This window comes from Pituophis catenifer, unplaced genomic scaffold (genome assembly GCF_029215685.1).
Source record: "Pituophis catenifer annectens isolate HBS135680 unplaced genomic scaffold, rPitCat1.0.hap2 SCAF_1, whole genome shotgun sequence".
NCBI classification, from domain to species: domain Eukaryota; kingdom Metazoa; phylum Chordata; class Lepidosauria; order Squamata; family Colubridae; genus Pituophis; species Pituophis catenifer.
This window is the reverse complement of record NW_027256881.1, coordinates 282581990-282609753: the sequence shown is the minus strand read 5'-3', so window position 1 is coordinate 282609753 and position 27764 is coordinate 282581990. Positions and strand designations below refer to the sequence as shown.

The window sequence follows — 27764 nt, the reverse complement described above, 5'->3', positions numbered from 1 at the left end:
GGTTAGTGCGGCATTCAGGAATAACAAAAAGCTAAAATCATTAAGGATGAGCAAAGTGTAAGTTCTTTTGGCCCCGGTCTTTTGACGCATCCAAACAATGACATATATTAGAATGCAGAAGCTGCCACTACCCATGGTCTGTCCCTGACATTTTGCCATCAAAAATAAGACATTTCAAATAAAATATATCAGAAAGATACACTGAGCTCATTTCAGTGTTTAAAGGCAAAAATAATTTTATTATACAGAACATAAATCTGCTAATTCAGACTGAATCAAATGAAAAAGTTCCTGTAAGACAGAGGACACCCTATTTACCAAACCACTTATATACATTGTAAGTACAACCAAAACACATCTGGGAAACAGAATTAAGCCAGTAGTAAATTCCATGTGAAAACCCAATTCCAGTTTTTCCAGAAGAAATGACTATATCAAATATCTGTAGGACTCATGTTTTGGCACTAAACTTAGAAAAACACAATTTAAAGGTTAAAAAAAATACCTTCTTTTGGACTTCTCTAGGCAACTGGAAAGAAAGGTCCAGCATACATACTTGCATAAATTATTCCAGAAGAGTATTTGTCATTAGGTTAACCTGAATCTGTTTCTGTTGCAAGATTTGTTTTATCGACCCAGTAACAGGGTCAGGTTTCTTGATAGCCTCTTTTAAAAAAAACAAAACCTCTCAAGTATTTCAGTATCTAAATATAATTATACAAGTGTTAAAAATGTCTCTTGGTGTAGATAATAGTTGGAAGGGAGGTAGGATGTAGAGGAACTGTGGAAGGTAATGAAGCTACTGATACTGTACTGTAACAAGATCCTTCTGGCCTTTGGTTAAAGTGACTTGAGGACTGAGCTGCCACATTATAGTCTGCATTTTTATTGTGCATCACAGCCAGCTCCAGATCTGGCTCAGAAAGATCTCTTCTTCTGTAAGCCTTGGCTATGGTTTTACCTAGAAGCAGTGAACAAGTGCTGTAAGTAGCTATTTTAAATATCTCATTGGCCTCAGAAGACTGGTACTTCAGGTGTGTTAAAAAGCTGGTGTGTTGGGGTGGGATTTCAGTCCCACTACACCAGCAGGAGCACTGGAAGCAATCAGGAATGCCTCTTAAGAACTGCAAAACAGAATACTTCCCATTTATGACTACTTTTTACAAAGATCTCACCCAAGCAAATTTAGCATAGATGAATCAAATAAATGTACCAATTTAAAGTCAAACATAGCCCAACTGGAGTTTGCCACTCACGAGTAATTTCAAATCAAAAAGGCTTTTGACAAGTTACAGTACCACAATTCATGGCTGATAGGTTCTGTTTGACCTTATGAATCAGTGGCTCAAATCTTTTTGGGTTCAATAAACCTAGCATAAATAATTTTAACATGAAAATAGGGATAGTTGGTAAGTGCTATGATGTTCAATGGTGTTTTCATTCAATTACTGTTCCAATTCAAATGGTTAAGTGCTCATGCTCGGACCTCATTGCCAGCAATGAGATAGCAACAAATCTGGGATTAAATAATTGCTTTTAAATACATTAAATTGAAAATATTTTTCTATGCTGTGGAATGAAAAAAGTGCACTTAATTTTGCTAAAAAATATTAAGCATCATAATTTCTCCCAAATACTTCTATTGGAGTTTTCCATAAGCAAAAGCTTTCCTTCAAAAACTCTTATTTTCCTAGCCGGACAGCAGAATCTTCAGACAATAGCTACTGCTTCTAAGAGAAAAGGCACTAATCCTGATTCGCAGATTTCTCACACACGACAGTGTTGCATACATGTTTTTGTATGCAAAGCACTTTTACAGATGGGATGATGTTTCTGTCAACTCTGATGGTGTCAAATCCTCCAAGAAAAGTGGATGGAGATAGGAATTGACACCCCCCCCCCCCATTTACAGTCTCAAGTAGTGGATACTGGAGTTAAGTGCAACATCTTACTGAATACACCATGCTGGAAATTATCTACAAGCAGAGGTCACTTTTGGCTTGTTTGAAGGAACTTTTGCACATGGTTCATCCTTACTGGCTCGAAGAAACTTCTTATTTTCTCCCACCCCCTTATAGTTAAATCATGGGATTTAGATCTAGTATTGAATTAAAAGTTGCTCTGCCAATTGTTAAATGCTTTAACTTAAATACTTTAAAAGAATTTGCTGCAATAAAAGACATTTCCATAGTTTAAATAGCACACTGGCAGCAAACAGTGCAAATGCAAATTTCTCATGACCGAAATTCCCTCCATGCTGACCTCACAAAAAAATTCCCTCTGACAATAATCAGTGGTTCCAAAGTTCATGGAACATATCAGAGAAAGCAGCACTGGAACATTGCAAGATAGACAAAGTTTCTTCCTTTCTCAAACAGTAAGACAGCTTCTGTTGCACATCGTTTCATCTTTCATTCCATTTTGGATCTTTCAAAGTGTGTGATCATTCTTTCCTGCAAGATTAAACAAATGGAACCCAATAAATATAACAATTTACTTCCCTGAAAAAATTGCATTATTTCACTGAAGAGTGATTGTGAAATTACACAATCTTTACAATCTTTACAATTATTAATCTAATTGTTGCTGCTACTGATATCGTAAAGTTGTCAAATAGCATAAATTCAATTTCAGCATAAAGTGAGCACAACTTTTATCACATAATATATATTTTGTTTGCACATGCTCTTCTGGGTGCAAGCTAAGGTTATCATGTTATAAACACTGATTTAAAGCTTTTAAGGCCTAGAAAACTGTTGATCTAAGCCCAGTAGCTTGTTCAAAAGAAATACCGCATGAAACAGGTAAAAGTCACCTTGTGACACTGTCTAATAAAAAGACAATAGCAATAGCTCTACATTTTAAGATCATGGGTAATATGATTTGGATTGTCATTCAGAATGCTTATTTTCTGTATGATAGCCTCAGCACATTTTCCAAACAGCATTCAAAAAATTCTCACATCCAATTCACATTAAAATTAGTCTTAACACTACACTGTATTCGGCTTCCCCTTCATAAAATATCAGGTTTACTTAGAGAGCTAATAATGCAAGCAAGGCTTCCCCTGACAGCAATTCTAGGTTGGACAATTCATATTTACCACTGTAAACGCTGGTATTAGACATTTTGAATGAAATATTGTTCTCAGCGTGATGTTTTTCGCCAAAGGTTGACATGGAGTCTTAAGATAATTTAGACTTATTCCAGTTTAGATTAAATTCTCTCCCCACCCCACATACACAGACAAAATTAAGATTTGTTGTAAAAGAATAGTTAATGGGTGGGGATAAAGGGATAATTGCAGAGATGGGTTAAAGGATGCCATTCATAGGCTTTCTGCATAAGTATCTCAATGCAGATTGTTTTTTAAAAATCAGATATTTCTTATGAAATCTTTGACTAAAGTATTAAACAAAATTTCCTTTTGACATTTAGTAGTTCCCTGATACACAAACTGAAACAGTTAAAGCATTCAGTTTTTAATTGCTAGAATCATTTCTCTAATTCTTAGCTCATGACTCTGACTTCTCATGACTTCTGTCATATCATAGGATCTGAATTATTGCTTAAGGGTTAGTTACTGACCTCATCTGAATCCAGTAATGCTGGCAGAGCTCTGCAATTGAGAGGGAAAGAAAAACAGTAAAACAAAGAGAGACTCATGATTGCTGTCATGCTAGCATGAGGTATGCATATTCATCAAAATATGCTGGTGATTCAGAATGCAGGAAAAGAAAAACCACATAATTAGACAAAACCTTGTATTTTTCTTTCATTGAACATCAAACAAAATTAGCATTTGTCCACATCAGCCATGTAAGACAAGGATTTCTATTTGTTCAGATATGGGATTGCATTTGACTACTTGATAGCACATGTAAGCCCAGAAAAATAATTGTATGTAATTTAATTAAAAATGAAATTTATTAAAATGTAATATATATGATGGTTCCTCATGTATTTATTCACTTTTTCTTCCTTCACCAATTTTGTAGTTAACTCTAGGGGCTGCACCCAAAACTTTGGGGAGCCATATGTGGCCTTTAAACCTCAGACTGAATTACCTCCTGGCCGTGGAACATCCTGAAGTAACATTACAAAAATGGGCTGCAAAGTGGCCTATTTTTTCCCCCCCAAAAAAGAAGAAGGTTGGGATGGAAGCAGGGGGATTCTGGGAAATAAAAGTGCTTCCATTCCCACTCTACCTCCCCACTCCTAAGATTCAGGAGCTTAGTGGTAGAAATCATAAGCTTTCTATTCCCATTTCCATCTTTAACCTACCTCAAATCTTCACAATAATAAAAAGGACTGCCCCATTTCAACCCATCTCTTTTGGTGACATCATCATAATACTATAAAATGTGGGGCAGAAGAGCCCTGGTGGCACAATGGTTAGAATGCAGTATTGCAGGCTAACACTGCCCATAGCCAAGAGTTTGATCCTGACTGGCTCAAGGTTGATTCAGCCTTCTGAGGTCACTAAAATGAGGACCCAGATTGTTGGGGGCAGTATGCTAACAATAAAATGCTTAGAGAGGACTGTAAAGCTCTATGAAGTAGTGTATATCTTAAGTATTATTGCTATTTAGCAGCCAACCCAGTAGATATTGTCTAGTCTAACAAAGGCCATTGTGATTTCAAAAAGCTTCCCAAAGATTGTTTCATCAAGTAAAAACAAGCTTATACAAGAACAAGGATACATTTACAATTTATATTAGAAACTGATAACTGGAAGCCTAAAAGGCAGAATCCAGTAGTTACATCTATTCTGGATATTGCAAGTGGCAACATCATCTTTGTTCTCAAATTAACTTATTTTAGTGCTTTTAAATATATTTTTATGTATAACTTATACCGATACTATAGATACTTACACATCAGTCACAGAAGAAGGAACATTCTCTTCTACCCATTTCAAATCATCTTCTTGCTAAATTTTTAAAAGTCAGGTGATTATTGGATTATTGTGCACTTAAAATTATAGTACATTTTTGTGATGATTACATTCAATCTAAAGTATAAAGCAAAAAAGTATCTTCCCCATATTTTTCCAATAGAATATCTCATTAACTATTATCTAACATTTTTTCACCTCTTTCTATTTCAGTGAGGTCCATAAATATTTTACTACATTACTTTATATATAACATAGGCCATCATTTTAAAAAAGATAAGCTTCATTGAATTACTATTTTCTTTTAAAGCATGTTAAAAGAATATATAGCATCCAAAGTGCTTTAACTTACCATTATTCATTAGAAAATTTGTATACATGTAGTCCTTGCTTAATGCCCACTCATTCAGTCACCATTCAAAGTTATAACGGCACTGAACAAGAGGGACTTACAAAAGGTCCCTCATAGTTACAGTGTTGCAGTGTCCCCGCAGTCATGTGATCAGGATCTGGGGGTTTGGCAACCAGCTTGAAATTACAACATAGCAATGTCCCACAGTCATATGATCATCATTTGCAATATTCACTGTCAGCTTTTAACAAGCAAAGTCAATAGGGAAGCCTGTAAGAGGTTGCAAATGGCAATCATGTAACTGCAGGATGCTGCAATTACATGGGATTCGCCTAACGGCAGCACCTGCAACTACTGCTACCGGTATTAAGTTAACATGGTCAAATGATGTACTTTATGACTGCGTCACTTAATAACAGAATTGCTGGCAACAGCTGCAATTGTTAAGTGAGGAGTACCTGTATAGTATCCAAAGTGCTTCAATTTATTATTATTCATTGGACAAATTCGATTAAATAATATCTTTAATTCCTAAAATAATTAGCAATTTGGAAATTACAGTTTATTTACATAATGGTAATTTTTTTCATCACACACTAAAGTATTAGCAAAGGACTTACCGCTTTGTTGCTTTTAGGATTTCCATTTGATTCTTGTTTTGAAGTTCTCATTTTCATGCCCTCTGCATAAAATATTAGGGGAGGAATCTTATTCAAGAGTGCAACACTTCATTGAGTATGTAAAATATAATATATAATAGTTATCAGTGTTTAATATATTTCCCACACTCAGAGCAGGTTTAAAATCTACTGTGGAAAAGTGGAATGGACTTCTGTGGAGGCAACTCTTGGGAAAAATAACACAGGGAAAATTATTTGGTCCTATAGGCCTGGTTTTCAATTCTGTTTATTTCTGATGCCATGATAAATCTGTATGAGAGAGATCTTCAAAGAGACATAAGCACATCTAAACTGCACAAAACTGGAGTAGCCTTCTGGAGCTACTTTAGGAACAGAGGTTCAGTATCTATGTCTGCCAAACACAGAGCAAACAGGTCTGTGTGGAGATGTAAGAAAAAGTGAGAGATCCGTTTTAACCTGTTCTAGTTCCATTCTATATCCAAATGCTCTCATGAACAATATGATCAACTTTTAGAAGTTTGTTGTTCCCTGGTTCACATGACATGGTAAATCATAATGTGATATTTTGATCTTAACTTAATATGTGCAGGTACACCCAATGGTGTATCATGCAGTCATTAAACCACAGTTCAATATACTGTGAGAATCAAGTCTGCCTTGTTTATTTCATAAATGTCTGACTCAAATGTAACTATGTTTTCAGCTGCTGCTTGAATGCCACTGCCAATGCAAAGGTTGGAGAGACCATCTCATGAAATAAAAGTATGTCTCTTAGGGACAAAAATGCAAGAAAATTGTTTATAATAGCTTTGTGTCACAAAAGAATGCAATAATGGCATGTAATTAAAACTTAAATTGGGGTAAAGGGATACTAGTGATAATACATAAAGCTACAGATACGCCCTTTCAGAATAAAAGTTGCATTCATAAAATAGAGATAGGTTTTTCTTACCAAAGCTCTCTTTCAGCATTGGCTCTTTCTGTTCATCGTCCTCATCTTCTTCAGATAATGGTGAAAAAGCAAACCTTTCAGAAAGCAAAGTAACAAATCATGGCTCCATCAGATTAATATAAAATGTTTTTACAGTTTCTTTAAATTTGCGATATATTTAAGATTGCTTGTAGTATCTAAAGCTGAAAGAGAAAGTACTGGACAGCAATAATAAACAAATGCCTTAGACCAGAGGTGTCAAACTCGTGTCATCACAGCATTGTCATGTGACGTATTGCAACTTCCCCCCCAAAAAAACCGGGCCTGGGTGTGGCCAGCGTGTGACGCATCTGACCCATGGGCCGCGAGTTTGACACTCCTGCCTTAGATTGTATCTACCAATATTTGTAGTAGAAAGTATATATACCATAAAGTAAAGCATACTATAAAGTATAGTGTAAAGTATAATACCGCTGGTTGTTGGCAGATGGCCTCCAAAGAATCATGATGACAAAAAGAATCATTGAGAATAACAGCCGCCAGATGGCATCATCAACCCATAGCTCTTGCCAATCCTGTTAATTGATGTAAGATAGTAAACAATAAAAAGTTCCATTTTTGAAAAGAAATCCCAATATTTTCAGCGAGGCAAAATTAAAGTTAAGTTTGACTCCTAGTGATTTTATGCTCATGCCATATTGTTTCCCTAGCGACAATAAAGAAGTGTCTTTGTTTGCCATTAACTTCCCCCATGATATATTCTAACCTTCCCAGATCAGCCTACAGTCTTGCTATTCTCTATCGCATCCACCCAGGTCTGCGTCCAAGTTAAGACAAGTTTATCAAATTCCTAGCTATCAATTTAAGTACCAAAACTGATGAAAAAGAAATAGACTCACCGACTTACAATCCATCAGTCTGAATTTCAAAGTTGTCCAGATGATAAAAACAATAGATGCTAAAAGATTTTTTTAAAAATAAGAAGATATACATATGGCAAAATATTAGCAAATCGGATTAAACTGCATAACTCAATGACTTTTTATGTAATTATTTTTATCATCTATAACCAATTCATACTATTATACTTGTCATCTGACTGATTTCTTTGAAACTTGCTCTTTATTCTTTGAAAATAAAAATGAAGAATGAACAGTTTTACAAAAAATATTTATCCTTAACTTCCTATTCAGTTCAATAAACCTAAGGAGATAACAAAGATAACAAAAATATTTACTTCTACATCCCATAATTATAATAAGAAATAAGCTTTTTTTTGTTTGAAATAGATTGGCAAGTATCAGTAAGTCATAAGAATGCAATGTTTAATCTCCCTTCTGGCAAAATTTTTATTTTCTTTATCTCCTTCATTTATCTTACATGATTATTTATTTATGAAATAAATGTGGACATGTTTCTTGACAGCTTGGGCACCAAATGCAAAGTACCCTATGATATCTGGTTTAACAATGTTTATTTTAAAATTAGGAATAATTTCTATGATTTACCTGCTATTGCCAAGATGAGTGTATTGGTGAAGTGCCGGTAAAGAGAGAGCTTCACAACATTCCTCCTAAGCTTCAGCAATTTCATTGTTTGAGTTAAACTGATAAATATGTATAGAAAGTCAAGGGAAGATTCAGTATATATACATTTATGATATAATCATGTTCTAGTTTCCCTTCAGATCTTAATTGACATCACCAGATATATTATTACCCAATTAATCCTGGAGAAATAATATATGATGATATATATATATATATATATATATATATATATATATATATATATATATATATATATATATATATATAATAAGGGACGCAGTGGCTCAATGGCTAAGATGCTGAGCTTGTCGATCGAAAGGTCGGCAGTCCAGCGGTTCGAATCCCTAGTGCCGCATAATGGGGTGAGCTCCCCAGCTTCTTCCAACCTAGCAGTTCGAAAGCACATTAAAAATGCAAGTAGAAAAATAGGGATCACCTTTGGTGGGAAGGTAACAGCATTCCGTGTGCCTTTGGCATTTAATCATGCCAGCCACATGACCACAGAGACATCTTTGGACAGCACTGGCTCTTCGGCTTTGAAACGGAGATGAGCACCACCCTCTAGAGTCAGGAACAACTAGCACATATGTGCGAGGGGAACCTTTACCTTTATATATATATAAATATATATATATAATAAACAACTAACAAAAAACTGAATGATATTCTACCTATTTTACACCCTGCCTCACTTATTAGTTGCCTCCTTGAATGCCTGACACAGATGTTATTAAAGATATTTAGATCTGGTATTACTCCAAAGGCTATTAAAAATAATAAATAATCCTGCCTGCATGAAATCTGAACTAATAGAACAGAGATTAGTCATGTGGCAACCTATTTCCAAACTTTATGGTGCCTGTATAAAGTATTGTCCTTATGAACATAGTTTTCACTAATTTTACAGAAAGTATGCTAAGATGAGTTCCATCTCTGGCATAAATGATAAGTACTATACATGCAAACTCTAAGGAGGATTACTAAAATGAGCACAGCATATCCCTTTTTGTCAATACAATGTAAATTGCCTTCCAGTGGATGGGTTCATATTTCATTCTAAACCACGGTTTGCTTAAACATGATCAGTATAATTAGATGGGTTTGCGTGACATATATAAAGCCCCAAATCAAATAAATTATATTAGTGCAATGTTGAATCAAATTATTGAATCCAACCATGTCCCATCTAGCCTATTACTGCTTGTGCTGAATAACAAACAGCAGCTCTCCAGTATTTTAGACAGAAGATTTTTCCAACCCAAGTTGAAAATCCTCAAGTTGTCTTTCCCAACTGAGTGTTGTACAACTTCAGATTTCAGAAATCCCAACTACCACAACTACTGAAATCCGCACTTCTGGTGGGTACCTAAATTAGGCTGGATACACTCTGTAGATAGGGGATGCGGTGGCTAAGTGGCTAAGATGCTGAGCCTGTCAATCAGAAGGTTGGCAGTTAAGCAGTTTGAATCCCTAGCATCGCGTAATGGAATGAGTTCCCGTTACTTGCCCCATCTTCTGCCAACCTAGCAGTTCAAAAACACGTAAAAAATACAAGTAGAAAAATAGGGACCACTTTGGTGGGAACGTAACAGCGCTCCGTGCACCTTCGGTATTTAGTCATGCTGGCCACATGACCATGGAGATGTCTTCGGACAGCGCTGGCTCTTCGGCTTAGAAACGGAGATGAGCCACGCCCCTAGAGCCGGAAATGATTAGAATGCATGCGCGGGGGAACTTTTACCTTTACCTTACATTCTGTAGAAATTCAGATTACAGTTATATACCCTACTACTGCAACAAGAGCGCTTCCAAAAATGGTAACTACAGGTAGTCCTTCACTTACAATAGTCCGTTTAGTGACTGTTCCAATTTACAACAGCACTGAAAAAAGTGAGTTATGACCATTTTTCACATGTATGACCAGTGCAGCATCCCCATGGTCACATGATTTACATTTGGATACCTGACAACTGGTTCATCTTTATGGTGGTTGCAGTGTCCTGGGATCACATGATCATCTTTTGTGACCTTCTGGCAAGCGAAGTCAATGGGGAAGCCAGATTTGCTTAACAACCATGTGACGAATTTAACAACTTGTGATTCACTTAACAACTGTAGCAATAAAAGTCATAAAATGGGGCAAAACTCACATAACAAAATTCTCACTTAACAACATAAAATTGGGGCTCAATTGTGGTCGTAGGTCAAAGCCTACCTGTATTGTTGACCGCATGGGATTGTGTAAATTATTCTGCAAAAGAATTAGCTTTCATTATCCTCTTTAGTCACCAGATTTGAAGTGAAACACTGACCATTTTGAGCCAAAAAGTCCACTAAGATCAATGAGGCTTGTTCAGTACTATGGCTTTCCCCGACCTGCTGCCTTCCAGATGTATTGAGATTCAACACTTATCATGCTGAGTGAAGGAACAGAATGCTGAAATCAAACACATTTGGAGTGCACTTTCAAATTCACTCATTGAAATGCATTAGTAAAGGTAGGTAGGAGCAAAATCTTGGAGTATTATATTTAGGGAATCAATCCAATAATAACAAGATCAGACAGAGTATCTAAGGTACAATGCCACCCACCATGAAAACCCAGCTCCAAATAAATGAGCAATCCACCAAATAAACCAGTGAAGAAGGATATCCACCAACAGAGGGCAGTATCTAGGAAAGCCAGTGGAATAAAAGCCAATGAGGCAAGATCATTCTGTGCCTAGAGAGACAAAGAGAAAAAGGCATTGAGATCAGGAAACATGCCTACAAAGATTAAGATTTGAGAAAAGATTGCACCCGAAAGCATAGACCTGTTAACCTTACTATCTACTTAACACATTTTTCTTCCTTATTCCCAAAGAATAGGTCCAGTTATTACATTATTCTAATATAAAATGCCACCTAGTCACAGTCACTCTGTATATATATGTATATGTGTGTGTGAATGTGTGTGTACATCAGGGGTGAAATGCTCCCGGTTCAGACTGGATCGCCCGATCCGGTAGCGATGGCGGCGGGTAGTTCGGAGAACCCGTAGCAAAAATCTCTGTGGCCCCCCCCATGCCCAGCTGAGCCGCATGATCATCAGAGGCTTTTTTTTTTTTACTTTTAAAAGCATTTTTTCTACAACCTATTTCGACGAAAAAATGCTTTTAAAAGTTAAAAAAAAAAGCCTCTGATGATCGCGCGGCTCAGCTGGGATCATCAGAGGCTTTTCAAAGCATTTTTTTCTGCAAACTCTTGGCCGAAGAGGTAGTAAAAAAAATGCTTTGAAAAGTCTCTGACGATCCCAGCTGAGTTGCCTGATCGGCAGAGGCTTTTCAAAGCATTAGAAAAAATACTTTGAAAAGTTTAAAAAAAAAAAAAGGTTGGCCATGCCCACCCAGTCACATTACCCCCCACCACCAAGCCACGCCCACAGAACCGGTAGTAACAAATTTTACATTTCACCCCTGATGTACATATACAGTATAGAGATCTCATATACATATGTGTATTTGACATGTTTTTATTTTATTGGATTTTATTTTTTCCTTTGAAGGGTACTTATCAGTCACAGGATTTCAGTTCAACTACAGGTAGTCCTCAACAACAGTTCATATAATGACAGTTCAAAGTTATAACATCACTGAAAAAAGTGACTTATGGCCGTTTTTCTCACTTACAACCATTGGAGCATCCCCCATGCTCACGTAAACAAAATTGCTCGCAGATGCTTGGCAGCGGACTCATATTTATGACGGTTGCAGTGTCCTGGGATAATGTGATCACCTTTTGTGACCTTCTAATGAGCAAAGACAATGGGGAAGCCAGATTCACTTAACAACCATGTTACTAACTTAACAGCTGCAGTGATTCACTTAACAACTGGCAAGAAATGTCGTATAATGGGGCAAAATTCACTTAACAGCTGTTTTACTTATCAACATAAATTTTGGGCTCAATTGTGGTCATAAGTCAAGGACTGCCTGTACATAAGACTCATAACTAAAAGCAGCTGCAATAATTAATACTGAATGAACAGATAGGAGAAAGAATGCTAAGAACCTCAAAACGTCACTGCTGCAACCTGACCAGTTCCCCCCAAACAGAAGGCAACATTGCTAGCTCCGTTTTCTGCAGACTGGAATTACACTTCTCAGTTAGCACCACTTTCATTCTCTATCAATAGAGGAGAGCTGATTGGAAAGAATGTCCTAGAGCAGTATCTCTACAAAGTGATCAGAAGCACATTACAAACTTTCTATTAAACTGTAGCTAAGGGCCACCTCTAAAAAAAGCAAATATATCTGTTTTATAAGCTTCATAACCAGAGGAGTTGACCACAGCAGAAGCTTCAGAAATGTTCAGAAGGATTATCTTAGTTCTAAAGCTGCAGAGACACTAGCTTTCCATTACAAAATGAAAAATGATACCTGATGGAACATATGCTAAATGAGCCAACAATACGCTGCCTAGACACTTTCCTGCTTTGATCATTGGCTTGTAGGGAACAAACAGGCTACTAGAAGTGAGCATCTAAAGTATTGTTTAGTGCAGCCAAAGCAACATATGTACTTCTTTCCTGAGATGAAACTGGACACAATATTTCCAGTGTTCGACAAAAGGTTGAATTAACCTTGGGTGAAAAGGGAAAACCCAGTAATGTTAAGACATGTACCCATCTTCCCACACCAACAAAGAACCTACTTCTTTCTGTTGATGTCACTTGCCAAAGCTAAGGAAAGGATGCCAGGTGTGAGGACCTTGGAATACAGATAATGGCAACAGGATGTAGGTCCAGAAGGTGAGGACGCTAAGGGCATCTGATAAAGGAGTTCTCAGATCTCCACTCTCTTTCAACCAGTGGACTTCACTGTTTTGCTATAGATGCTCTCAGCCACCAATGTTTTGGAAGGCCTGCCTAGTTAAAGGCCTAATAATAAAATTCTGCAAGCAACAGCCTCTAGCAAGAATTATCTACCTTTTTTTCTAGGAGAGTCCTAGATAGAGATTGGGGGGATGGGGTGGGGGAGATAAGGTGACAGCAGGAAGTAGTAAAGAGTTGGGGAGTGGAGTGGGCTTGTCTATTTTGATTCTCTTGCCAACATACATCACCTGACAGTTTATTGTCAGTTTATTGCCCTAAACTATTAAAATATTGGAAGTTAAATATTTGAACTGCCAAAAAATATGCTGTATAAAATCATCCAAATTTATATTTATATGTTTTAAAAATAGCATTAATTGGCATGTCACATGATTTGCTATTTGTTCATGGACCAAGACTTCAACTTGCACCCCATCAATATACCAAAGACTGCTCTACTGTTTCAAAGCAGATTTGGAAGATATGCAGGAAGATAAAGAAAGGTGAATTTTTTTTCTCATGAAGATAGTGGTTCATCAGCACATTAATATTATTGGACCAAACCCCTAACTTAAATTATTACTTCTATACACAATTTGCACTTTCCACTAATCTACTATCAATTTTTTTTTCTACCAACATACCAACAATGCAAGGAAGCAAAAATAAATAAGTTACAATGCCACAGACATGTGAATAATAACTTAATACCGCTATAGATAGAAGAAGAATAACTTATTTGGGCATATTGTTGAATAGATGCATAAAACTGAGCCGTTTTACAAGGACAATGTCAATTATATAGCGCATATATAGAATGGAAGGGTTTATATTAATTGCAGTCATCTGGTTGTTAGCACTCTTTTTGAGAGCCTTTGAAGACACTTGGAGGTTTATCTGTACCCTCAGGGTCACCTGAATAGTGCAAGTGGCCTCAATGACTCTCAAAAAGAGTGATAACAACCAGATGACTGCAAGGAGTATAAATCCTTCCTTTTACCACCATTCAGTCAGAACTGAAGAAGCTTTTTGGATGAAAAGTGAAAAGTCTTCAAGCAAAAACAAAGTCCAGTTGACTTTTGAAAAAGCATCTTTGAGATACTTTGGTGATATTCAGATTTGTGAGATGGGTCCTCTTTTTATTGTTCACAGTATTAGCAAATCATACCCCAAATTAAGGGATTAGAGGGTCATAAAAAGGAAGTTTTTTATAAGGTGGTTTTTCTAAAGCTGAATCCTAAAAAGAGGGAGAGGATGAACTTTAGATAATTTAACTATTTGTTCACTATTTTTTCAAATACATCTACAGTAGAGTTTTTCTTCGATCCATTAAAAATCCAGGATACATATTGCAGTGATATAAATTAGAAACATAAGATTCCATTTTTGAAAGGATATCCAATAAATAATACAGGAGTCAATGATAGACAGTCCGAAGTTAGCTACAGCAGCTGTAACACCATGGAAAGACTGAAAAAGCATTAGAAAGAGAATTGGTTTCATATTACAAATACAATAAAAAGGATTTTTTAAACATGGATCAGCATAGGAACAAGGAATAATAGTCCTACCAGATATAAAATGAAACTCAATGGGACTTAATATACATAGTTTACATTGAACAATATGGAGAAATAACAACCAGACCAGGGATTGCCATGTGGCCTAGAAAAATTCATCTCCTTGATACCCTGAGTTGCGAATGTTAATAGACCTCAACTATGCAAACCAACAATATGGTAGTCAAGATTAATCTATCCAACATTTGATAGCCCATGAAATTACAAAAACGAATATTTTTTTAAAACTCCCCTGAGTAGGAAGTATTATCCACTTCATTAATGAAAATTTAAAAAGAACTTACAAAGGGCACACAAAAAAATTGAGAAAAGCCAATAAAAAAATCTATTTCTGAGAGTTAACAGAAAGTTATTGCTGCAGAGAAGACATTATTCCACAAAATAGGTGCCACCGTCAAGAATAGCAACAAATATTAGCAATAAATATTCAACAAATCTGTTATTTTATGTTATACAAAACTTGTTTGCAGCAAGCTTTATGCATACGAGAGATACAAAAGTCTGAAACAAGTGATTACTAACCCCAGTGACTCTGAGGACACCTTCCATGCCAGAAAATAACAAATAAAGGGCTCCAGCTGCAATTACTTTATGAAGAGTGACTCCCAGACGAGGTCTGCAATTGGGAATAAAAGAAGTTTAAAAGAAAGTGAAAGCATAGACTGGTTTCTCAAATTTCATTTATTTATCTAACAGTATCATTTCTCCATCAAAGAAATGTGAGCCTGTTACAATATTATTTGTAAATCTCTGTTATTTTTTTTAACTTTGCTGATGTTTAGCAAGACATCTGAAATTCAACAAATGTGGTCAACCTATCTCAAGCAGGCTGCCCACACTCAAACTGCTAATTTCTGAATCCTATATTCCTCTCCTCAGAAGAGGTACTAAAGAACAAACAAAAATGGGCCGAGTGACTAAGTTAAAGATTGGGACGTGCAAAATCCATCAACATTTCATTACTCTTTGGACCCTGCTGAACCTCCACCCAGATCCTGCCATCCAGGGATGGTTCAGCAGTTTCCAGAAGTAAATTACTTTCAGTTGTTTCTAGAAACTTCTGGACTTCTTTCCATATTTGCCCCCAGATCACCATGGCCCAGAAGAAAATTCAGGATTGTCCAAGGGGAAATAGAGTATTTCAGAGTTCTCCAAAATGTTGTGATTCTAAATCATAAATTTTGCATATCCCTCTCAAAAGGAGTTTTCCCTACCAAAAAAAAAACCAGCAGAAAAAATAACATAATTTCCTACTGGAGAAGAGGCCTACTGATCCTTTCAGAATAGCCTTTCAGGTATTCTCTCCCTCTTTGCAAGATGTGATGCCCGTGTGCATGTATCCCCTTGAACAGCTGGTAGCAAGGTTGACATTTTGTGGTTTAATCATTGCAAATAAAGCATATGGAAAAGCTCTTCAAGGATTCCAAGTGTGTCACTTGACGGAATTAAAAAAAATGGGGCACAAGGATTACTCACTTCACTATGCCATATCCCAGACTCACTATGATAACAAGAATTCGAGCAAGGGAACGTTTCAATGCCGAAAGTAGCTCAGCCAGGATTAGTGCCTCTCGGACTGCAAATAAACACAGACAGGACACTTCCTGAACATACTGATTAGCATTTAAAGCTTGCACTGTACTGCAACAAATATTAATTTAAGAAAGACTGAATATTAAAGAAAAAATAAATGGGAAAAGGCATGTCTTTTTGAATAACGTTAGAACAATACAGAAAATATGAGAACTATACTTTAAAAATGAAATACATTCAACTGGACTTAATGATAATCGTTTTGAATTAATCTTTAGAATATTTCTCTCAGTCAGTTATTATCTCTTGTACTGAGACTGAGCTGATGAAAAATTAACTTCAGAAACATTTTTGTTTGTTTTAATGCATGCTCTAAGGATTTTGATCAATTAAACATTTTCCATTTGACAGATATGACCTAGAAAGGATGACAGAAAATATTTTCTATCATTAGATAGAAAAAGTTAGTAGAGGTAGAAAATCATTCAGATTCTTGCACTTGTGCATATATTTAAAAATGCTCCTCACACCTACCAGATTTTCCTGTATAGCGAATATTCTGGAATTCTGCATAAAATACAGCTTTCTCCAACATTCCAAGTAAGATAACTGTACCAATCCAAAACTGTATCCTTAGGAGATCCCGCCAGTAGCAGGCTGACCATGCAAACCACAGAACGCCAAACAACACATATACAATACACATCACCATGAAGAACTATTAGAGAAAGAAAAATGAGATGCAGTTTAAAGGATCATTGCAAACTTCTCTTTTCTAGCTGCTTATTTATATGGATAGATTTCTAGATTTCTTTAATTCTGATACTAATAGAATTTTTAATTTTTTAAATTAATGATCATTTAAATTATCAGTTAAATTCAATAACAGTAAAAATAATTTATAGGTTTTATAGATCACAAAATTCAGCAGAATTAGAGCTGCTATTCTTATTAATATATTCTTTCCAGATGTGGTAGAAAATGTGATTTAGCCCACTGTAAGCTTAATATAGATAAACTCAAATACTTTGGCCACCTAATGAGAAGGAAGGTCTCACTGGAGAAGAGCGTAATGCTGGGAAAGATTGAGGGCAAAAGAAAAAAGGATGACAGAGAACGAGGTGGCTGGATGGAGTCACTGAAGCAGTAGGCATGAGCTTAAATGGACTCCAGAGGATGGTAGAGGACAGGAAGGCCTGGAGGAACGTTGTCCATGGGGTCGCGATGGGTCGGACACGACTTCGCAACTAACAACAACAGGTTAATATTCAAGTTTGCTTATACTTGAATCCAACTAACTTTACAGCAAATAATTGCATTAACTTACAGTCATAAGAGGATAATCTGCTAGAGAAAGGTATTCATATGGTCCAATCACTTCCACGGTCACTGTCAGAAAACAACCATGGAAAAGAACAAGAAGTTAGGACTATAGAATAATAGCTCTGCCTGATGGTAGCCCTTTCATACTAGCTCCTTAAATACAGCATCTTGTTTCTCAAAGCAGTAAGTAAATGTCAGTGGGAAACATACAAGAGAGCAGAATTCTTCCAATGTCAGCTACTTCAGACACATGCTGCCTCTGACACGAGTGGCATTATATGACTATTATGTGTAAGAGCCTTATCTCAGGTAATATTTTAAAATCATCTGAATAGGTGATCATCATCATATGTTGTGATTCCACGTTCACACAGGCTAAATAATGTATTTTCATTAATAAATATATAGCTTTTGGGCAGTGATGGTATTCAAATTCTTTTACTATTGGTTCTGTGGGCATGGCTTGGTGGGCGTTGTGTGGCTTGGTGGGCGTGGCTTGGTGGGCGTGGCTTGGTGGCATGGCAGGGGAAGGATACTGTAAAATTCCCATTTCCACCCCAGGAAAGGATACTGTAAAATCCCCATTCCCTCCCCACCCCACTAACCTGCTTTCCAGCTCTGTTCTCCTGTGCAGGGCAACAAAAGAAGACCCAGCTGATCAGCTGGGATTCGGGAGGCAGTGAATAGATGGGGAGGGACAAACAAGAGGTGGTATATACCGTTTCTCCGAACTTCTCAAAATTTCCACTACCGGTTCTCCAGAACCTGTCAGAACTGGTTGAATACCACCTCTGTTTTTGGGGTCTGGAATTCCTCTCTATTCAGCTGAATTAGATCTTCCCAAGATGGAGGAGGAAGTGAAGGGGGATATTTACGAGCCGTACAAGTGACTGCTAAGATTACTTCCCTATGACTTTTCCCAATTGTGAAGTACAGGTAAGAAGAATTCATCATATTCACTTTTTTCTCACTATGCTTGACAAAATAAAATCTTACCACCTCAGCTTTTTTACTGAACTAAAATCCCCACAAATAGTTTGCTTGTTTGCTTGAAAGTTACTCCAAGCACATAGTAATTTTGATTTCCCTTTTGTGCCCTTTTACTTGCTATGGTATTTTCTTTTAAAAATCACCGAAGGCACCATGAACATTTCACTTATTATTGCCAGTCTTAAGACTCAAGTGGTGCAATGGACTGCCAAGGTTAGTGTAAGGAGCTTTTTCTAGACACTCCATTATAAACATCACATTTAAAAAAAAAAAAACTGGGAACCTTCTTTATCTCATTATTGAGTTAGGATGTTTTCTCTTGCTCAGAGATAAAAGGGAATCTTACATGGAGAAAACAAGAAAAAACCAATTTGCAGATATTGCTACATATAAATGCCTATAGTCTGGTTTGAAATAAACAAAAGCTCTTGCTTATTTCCCCTTCTATATCTAACCAAGCAGAAGTATCCCTGTAACTCCAAGACACACTTTTAAACATTAGCATGTAACATCTAAGTGTTTAGGCAAAATTCTAAAATAAATGAACTACACAGGGCTCACTGATTACTCTGTGCACTCAAAGCACTCACTCTGTGCTTTGGGTTGATCGGAAGAAGCCATAACATTTGGCAATTCTTCACGTGTTCCTTTAATATTCACTCCATCCTTTGAAGGTGAAATATCAACCTTTACAATAAAGATATATGGCCCATCTTGCCATGTTTGCATCACAGCATTCATTGCCTGAAACAAACACACAATTGTAAGTCACTACACAATGCAAAATTTCAAAGAACACATATTTCTCCTGTGTCAACAAGATTACTTCAGGAAATCAAATATAACATAAACCACAAAACAATGTAAGTTGTGTTATTTTATTAAACATTTACATACTATTGATTTTAATTGGGAAGCATGAAGTACAGAAGTTACAGGATGTATCTCCTGTAGTCAATGAATCATTGACTCTGCAAACAGCAGAGTTACTTAACCAAACACAAATATAACACCACATTCCACATACATCGTTTTTCACATACTTACAAAATTCTCTACTACAGTAGTGTTTGTTCCATTCTCTTTCCCATCCTATTAAAGGCAAAAGATTTGGTCAAAAGCCCAAAATATATTTGTAAATCAAAATTTTGCAAGCATTAATAATTTTTTTTAAAAAAATACCTCTTTACTGCCTAAGAGGACTGGATGAACAAATTCACTGTAGAAATTCTAATAAAAGATAAACAATGGTTTTTAGTTGCATTGTATATACACGCATATAGCAAATAGCTAGATAATATTAATGAGATTACAACAATAAAGGGCTACAAAGAACTGAATTCAGGAAATAAATGTATTTATGTTCATGTGTATATTCTAAAATCTGATGACACAAAATGAGATGTTGGTCTGAGATAGCAATTCTACTATGCAGGCATTCACAATCGATCAGGGAATGTCACCAGACAGAGAAGTTCCTGAGGATGGGTTCCAGCAAAAGTCCATAAGCTCAGAATCTTGGTGGGTCTTGTCCCAGTAACCAACCCAGATTGATCCATAAATAGATCAGTTGCTTCTGTCATGTTTTGCCCATTTCTCCTGATCCTTTATCTGCCACAGAGTATATCATGTGTATACAGCCAATATGTACTGTAAAACAAGGATGACCAGGAACATCCTTCCCAATTTCAACTTTTGTATATGGCAAGCATTTCTTTAATTTCTTAATTAAAGAAGCTTCCACCCAGTCTCTGGAAAAACGTACTGTATCTATTTCTCCAATCAGGATTAACTAGTGACAATGGGAAAATCAGATCTTATAATCAGAAAAATAGAAATCTGGTCCTTCAGATTCCTTCTAAAAACCCTTTTGGATATAAAAAGTTGGCCACACTGACTTGATCAGCTGTACAACTTTAAAATCTGCTGTGAAAAGATGATAATAAGCAAGAACAAACACAACAATGAATGAATGAAATCAATGGACATTAATACAATCATAGCCCAAGAGACAGAAGCATGTATGATATATTAGGCTGAATCTGAAACAATACAATGCTAGCAAATGCAGTGGAGCTTCACAATTCTGGATTACTGACAATACGATCTTAAATATATTAAACATATGGTGACAACTTATGTAGGATGGAGTGATTTTAAAAGGGGTTGATCATAAATTAGTTTTGGTCAGTTCAGGAAAGAATTTATGATATACCAGTATTTGACAGAGGATAATATTTGCAGCTCAGGGTTAAAATGAGGGGTCTCTCTGAGCCTGGTTGTTTTCTTGCAGATGTTTCATTGCGACTCGGTAACATAATCAGTGCTAACTGATGGGTAATGAAACATCTGTAATATATTTGCTACATAGATATATCATTATAACAACATGCATACAATCCTTTTAGTAATAATTCTTGGGCTCAGAAGTATTAAATTAAAAATCAAACAGATCCAAATAATCTTGCAAGCATAACCATTTACAAATGTAAAAGTTTTATTTCACCTCCTGAAAAGCTCAAATGCTTCAGTATCTCAAATATGTTCTTGGGGACATGGATTTTCAGACAAATAAAGAAATACCAGTGGAAGAGCTAATATATATACTGTAGCCTTGATTTATCTGTATTAAGATTTAACTAACAAATGCACTTCTCAATAAACCCACCCATAGGCTCTGCACTGTCCCCATATCATACCTGTGATTTGAAGAGCTCACTACAATTGGGGAAGTGGAGTTCAGACATAGCATAGTATCCTGCCCAACTTGGATGTTGTTCTGTTCTGCTTTGAAAATATATATTTGCCTGTTCATCCTGTCAAGACAGATGACATGATTTGAACTAGTTGATATATCAAGGGAAACAGAAGTCAGTAAACCCAACATTTTTAATGTTTCTCATTAAAAATAATGATTCAGAGCATCTCCAATTAAAGTGAGCAAATAGTACACTATATGAAAGCCTTCTCTTTAAGCCTTGAAAAATCTCAATTAGGGGAGATAATATTAGAAAAGAATGTACAAATAATTTAATGATATGAGGGCCAATTTCCATACTCCTGTCTTGACATTGTTGAGGAACAGATACATTAAATCTAAAACCAAAAATATACTTTAGAGCAGGCAAGGGTGCATACATCAAACATATCGACCCCTTCTTATAGTAGCTGCTTGATTCCAGGAAAATATGTTTGAGTGAAGGAAGAAAGTCTTCCTTAAGTCAGTGTATTTTAAATGAAGAGGTGCTGACAGGTGTAGCATGAGTTCCTATACCCATTCTGAAGTTCTTTTTGGCTTTGGATGCAAAAATCTGCATATCCTTGTTAAAAAAACATTGCATGTATACATGCAAAAGAGTAAAGATTATTACCTCTACATAGAGAAAACTGGAAAGCAAAAAAAAGTCCATGTTTCTAAAATGTCAATATCAGTTGTCATTCTAAGAGCTAATTATTATTAGAAAAGCAAACAAAAGTAACAGAAATTCCTTTACTCTACATAAAGGGTCAGCAACATTGTCCTGTACAGTAGTATGACATGGATCATAATGTGGAAGGCTAAATTACTTTTTAAAACCAATTTCTTACCCCAAAATTGAAGACCTCATTGTAGCAATAAGAGTATCTTAAGTACCAGCTTACAGTGTAACTTTGAGAAGGATCACAGGCGCTTTCATTGCCACTAACTAAACAAATAAGAAAAATATGTAAGAAATGCAGGAAATACTGTTGCCAAATTAACAGTGGATTTTGTGGCACCTTAATGACTAAAGCATTTATTATAGCTAGATATATGCAATATTCAGATGCAAGGCAGGTAGACTGTATACTGTAGGTATACAGTATGCATGAACTTGCTGTATCTGTTATCAACTCCTTGAATAAGCTGTACCAAAGGCAGATACAAAAAGCACATTTAGTTGAATCCAAAGCATATTTCTTGCTTAAGATGCAAATACTGCACAACTCTATTATGATAGAAAATTACATGGACTATTTCATATTACCAACTCCATGAATTTCATACCAATCAATCAATAATAAAATGCCTAAGGTTATTATTATCATTATTATCAATATATTATTATTACATTATTATTACAATATATCATTACATTTCAATAGGAAAGTACTAAAACAGTCCTGTCAATTTTTTACAGAAATGTAAGGGGAAAGAATTTATAAAATAATAGAGGCTAGCAAATAATTACAACTGTAAGAGTATAGTTTAGATTGGGAAGTAACCTACTTTTTTATTTCAGTTAAATTTTAAAAACCAGCTTTATAAAGCTAGTCAATAGTGTTGCAAGGCCAGAAAGCAAAAAGTAATTTCTAGTGCTGAGGTACTATTTGAAAAGAAATCATTACTTCACAATGACACTGTTTAACTGTCTAGTCTAGTGACTCTAGTCCCTTTCCTCTGTGTTAGTGAGCCTTTGCATTCAAGATGACCAGGCAGATTATTTTATAAACAGCTTTTACCCAGAATTTTATATAGTCCTAGTAAAAACTAAGTCATATTGAATAGATGGGACCTACTTCCATATAAGTGTTAGACAGTCTTTATTTAATAACAAAGATGTGTGCCTCTATTGTTATCTAGCAATCATTTGGAATTTTGCCATCCAATCTTCTATATGATCCAACATCCATAATATCTCTCAGCTAATGACAAATCATTTTTATACACTCATTCATGTTACACTTCATACTATACTACCATTTTAAAACAAGCTCACAGGAAACAAAAAACATACTACAAAATCAATCATTCTCACCTATGAAGCTGCCAGCCACAGCTGTTAGTGAAATGTTTGAATACCGTACCAAATAATTAGACCATGGTCTACTGGTACAGAAGCTCAACACCATTATACTATGACTCCTTTGTGAAACTATGTTGACACTACAATCTCAACCACAGAAAAACAGGTTAGAGATTTATAAAAAGATGTGCTCTGCAATTTTATAGGCCTAAGTCATTAAGTCATCCTAAATCACACATAGTCTCTAACCTAGTTATGAAAGAATGAGATATTGCACTTCAAGGTGCAGTATGAATGTACTTACACTTTAGGAAAATAGTAGTGTTGCTAAAGAGAAGTTTTCCAAAATGAAAATATGTCTTCTATAAGAGAAAAGAAATAAAGAGAATCACTATCTAGATATGAAAGTTCATCAATATGGGTGGGGGGGGAACCTGTATACTTAATACTACTAGACAGATATGCGTTTCCCCAAAATTCAAGTAGCTACTTAATTTTTAAAGCATTGACCTTTCTATTATGTGGAAGACTTTAGCATTATCCACAGCTTTTAAAACCAACCAGTACATAAGCTAAAGATCAGCAATCTGGCACTTATGAGTGACATTGTATACATACCTTTTCCAGTTGTTATCGGTGCCACTCTAAAATAAATAAATACCCTTTTTAATGGCCAAAGTCTGCAGGAATGCCAAATGTCTTGAGATTTCAAGCAAGAATACAAAAATTTACAACATTTGGGCATCTATTGAGATTTTGATTATTGAGAAAAACATTACTAATCATGAGAAAAAGCAGAATTTTGAGTTAAAATTGCTGGGAGAAATATAAGTAACCGGAAACGTATAGCACTCTGATGATTTCAAGCGTGAAAGATTTAAAGAACATCTTCTTGAAGGTGAAAGAAGAATATGTAAAAGCCAGCCTGATACTTGATATTTAAAAAACTAATGTTTTTTTAAAAGGCTATGTCAACAAGCAATGCCAGCCAAGTGCAAATAGGCAGAGAAGCTGAAGTAATAACAGACTTTAACTTCCTACACTCAAAGGATAGTGACGTAGCCATAGATGTCTACTTATAAGAAAGCCTTTGATACTTCTAGACAAAATGTTAAACTGCAAAGGAAAATCACTAACACTAAATATTACAAAGTCATGGTTTTTTTCAGTTGCAACACATGTGCCTAGGAAAACTAGACCATCAAAATGGCTAAACAAAGAAAAAAGTGATGCCTTTGAATTCTTGTGTTAGAAGGAATTGCTGAGAATAATTTAGATTGCAAGAAGAAAAAGAGTAAATGAAGTAAAACCAGGCTGCTCACTGGAAGCAGCAATAATTAAACTAAAGCTTAAATATTTTAGATATTGACATAATCTTGAAGGCAGCAATCATTAGCAAAAAAAAACCCTATGCCCAGCTAATTGAAAAGGAAGCCAACAGAAAACAAGATTAGAAACAAACATGAATTGGAAGAATTTAAAAAGCAATTACTGATAGACAATCCTGCTGAAACGACATTCATTAGATAACAAAGAATCAGAAGTGACTGAACAGTTGTTAAGTTAACCAAGGATCTCTGCAAACCATCAATAGTTCATCCATCACAGGTTGGGAACCCCTAGCCTAAAATATATCTTCACAAATCATAGATAAACTCTTCCATTATTGTTACCACATTGACATAAAAGGTAAATATTAATGTTATCTTATCTGCAGTTTCTGGGAATAAACCTGTTATTAGTTGGACTTACTTAGAAATAAATATTTGTCAAAGGCTGCATTGGTGACCAGTTTGCTTCCAGGTCCAATGGCTGGTTTTGACTTTTAAAGGCATTGCATGATACTGGGTTATTTGAAAGACCACTTCTCCCAGATAACATCTGCCTGTTCCATCAGATCCAGCAGAAAAAACATGCAGTGGGTCCCATTGGGGACCCTAGCGATGGACCTTTTCTGCTGTGGCCCCTCTTTATTGAACATTCTTCCCCTTGAAGTGAGGCTAGCCTTATCCCTTTTAACTTTCCGGACATCCCTGACAATCTGCTTGTGTCATCAGCCTGGATGGCACACAGTAAAGCAAATATAAGCTTTACTGTATACCACCCAGAGTCACTTGTCTGTAAAAAGAGCGATCATATAAATACGACAAAGTAAGAAAGAAATAAACAGAAATAAGGCTACACAGAATCATTTATGTATAATTCATATTTATGAATGTCATTCATATTTAAAACTTGCAGCAAATCACATTATGTGATTTGCTGTCAAAAACTAAGAAATATGCCTATATGAAATATCTTCAAATATGGAAGGTGGTATATTCAATGAAAAAGGAGGTAGAGTTCAATTAACCCTACATTTGGTTTCAAATCTTCTCTCAACTAAGAATGTATGGGTAGCTTAGACAAGCCTATCACTCACTAACAGGATTTTTCATATAAAATCATGCCATAAGTGCTTCACTGAAATGAAGTGCATAAAGTTTTCTTATAATACCCATTATTACACATATTGAGGTTATAATTCTATTCATACTTTCTTAGAAGCAAGCACCAGTTAAACTCTGAATAAGTCTTTTTTTTCTTTTAATTAAGACAACTGAGGAAAATATATATCTGATCTTTGTAGGTGCAATGTATTAAAAATGCCACCCGATTAAAACTGAAGATTCGCTTTAGCTAAACATATATATCGGTAAGTGCATGATGTGATAGGTATTTTGAATACTCCCAAATATGATTTTTCTGCACTGCTTGCCTAATTTGCAATGGAAGGTCCAGTCAGTATATACTATATTTTCTATAGATTTTTTTCCCCACACAAATAACAATCAACTAAAGAGAAAAAAGTGCATGTTGCTTTCATCAAATGTCAATTTGAAAGCATCCTGATGTTCAAGTTCAAATCCTCGCTCTGATCCCTTATCTCTGCTACCTTGAGCCAGTAACTCACAATGAGACTAATATAGGACACAAAGGTTGTAGCAAGGAAGAATATACCCTGTTTCCCCGAAAATAAGACACCCCCTGATAATAAGCCCAATTGGGCTTTTGGGCGCATGCGCTAAAATAAGCCTCCCCTCGAAAATAAGTCCTCCCCAAAAATATTTAAACGCAGAGCTGGAAATCAGGTAAGACGGCAAGAGGAGCCCCATCTTGCTCCACACGCCCCAAAATAATAAGACCTCCCTGAAAATAAGGCTAAGTGCTTATTTCAGGGTTCAAAAAAATATAAGACAGGGTCTTATTTTGGGGGAAACACGGTACTATCTGAATTGCAAACCAGATAAGGGCTCAGATAGCCTGCCACCAGCTTTTAGTTAATATTTCACCACACTGGCGTTCTGAAACCTTCTTGTTCCAGTATTTTGTTCTCAGATACCAGTAATAATTACTTTCAAGATACAACTCTTATACTATTTCTTGGGTGAGAAATTAAGATAAGGGAAGCTTCCAGATTATGAAAGCATTCATCCCATGAATAAAACAGAAGTCGATGCTAAAATCTTTCTGCAAATGTCATCAGCATTAGCTCATATTGCTGCTAAGATTAATCTTTTCAGCAATAGAATATGAAACACACTCTCTTTATTAACAGATTTTTTGGAACAATTTTGTGACGGCCTCCTTTCTAGCCTTCTAATTGGATGGGCAACCCTTCAATCACAAGATCTTCTTCCTCTTTAACCAAATCTCCTACCCCACACCTGTATGTAATAGCGTTGAGATAAAAGATAATAATGTATCGGAAGCTCAGGGCCTGCTTCCAGGATTATTTATTTCATTCACACGCACATGGCAGGATTTTGAAAATTGATAGTTCCCGACGAAACCAGTTCAATCTCAGTTATTAAAAATCGAAACAGAGGCAAAAACCCTGTCCAGATGTGTCAAACTGGACACCAAAACAAACCACGAACTGCCCAAACTGCCTCATCCCAGAAGGCAGCTTTCCAGGAAGACAGGAAAGATGGAAAGGCTCCAGGTGGCTCCAGAGCCTCCAACCGATCCCACCACCCCCGGCCTTCACGGCAACAGCCCCCTCAAATCCAAGCCACCTGCCTTGCTCTTCGCCCTGCCCATTCAAAAGGACGGTGTGACGGAGTGGACTGCCCTGCGAGCTCACCATGGGCAGCGGCAGTTCCCACTTGGAGTACTGGGTGGCTCCAGCCGGGCACGGCAGCTCCGCAAAGAGGAGCTGGAGGAGCAGCAGGGTCAGCCCTACAGAGAGGCGCCCCCGCGGCAGCGGCAGCGGCAGCGGCAACATCCTCCCCGACGCGCCTGGCACCGCCATGCCTTCTCAGCGAAATCGACAAGGAAAAGAACCCGCTCCGGAGCGCTCGCCTCCC

The 27764-nt window shown here is 36.3% G+C and overlaps 1 protein-coding gene across 1 annotated transcript; it reads right to left on the bottom strand.

Annotated features, from left to right (window-relative positions):
- Positions 1-223: 223 nt before the first annotated feature.
- Positions 224-27721, bottom strand: TMEM87A (transmembrane protein 87A). The gene is made up of 20 exons (XM_070931294.1): positions 27542-27721; positions 23720-23777; positions 22238-22335; positions 21349-21465; positions 19832-19879; positions 19697-19741; positions 19240-19393; positions 17664-17725; positions 16871-17054; positions 16280-16379; positions 15326-15419; positions 11025-11093; positions 8330-8438; positions 7721-7779; positions 7293-7396; positions 6843-6916; positions 5870-5931; positions 4878-4933; positions 3589-3619; positions 224-2453 (listed from the first exon to the last, which is right to left on the bottom strand). The coding sequence occupies exons 1-20, from the start codon at positions 27707-27709 to the stop codon at positions 2412-2414; spliced, it is 1734 nt and encodes a 577-aa protein (XP_070787395.1). The 5' UTR covers positions 27710-27721; the 3' UTR covers positions 224-2411.
- Positions 27722-27764: the final 43 nt, after the last annotated feature.

Bases quoted from the DNA above. Each gene is read 5' to 3' on its own strand.
- TMEM87A (XM_070931294.1), bottom strand. From the start codon at position 27,709: ATGGCGGTGCCAGGCGCGTCGGGGAGGATGTTGCCGCTGCCGCTGCCG. The intron at 17,055-17,663 runs GTAAGTTAATGC...TTTCTCTAATAG, and splicing joins CAGATTATCCTCTTATGACT to TTCTTCATGGTGATGTGTAT. The intron at 5,932-6,842 runs GTAAGAAAAACC...TATTTTATGCAG, and splicing joins AATGCTGAAAGAGAGCTTTG to AGGGCATGAAAATGAGAACT.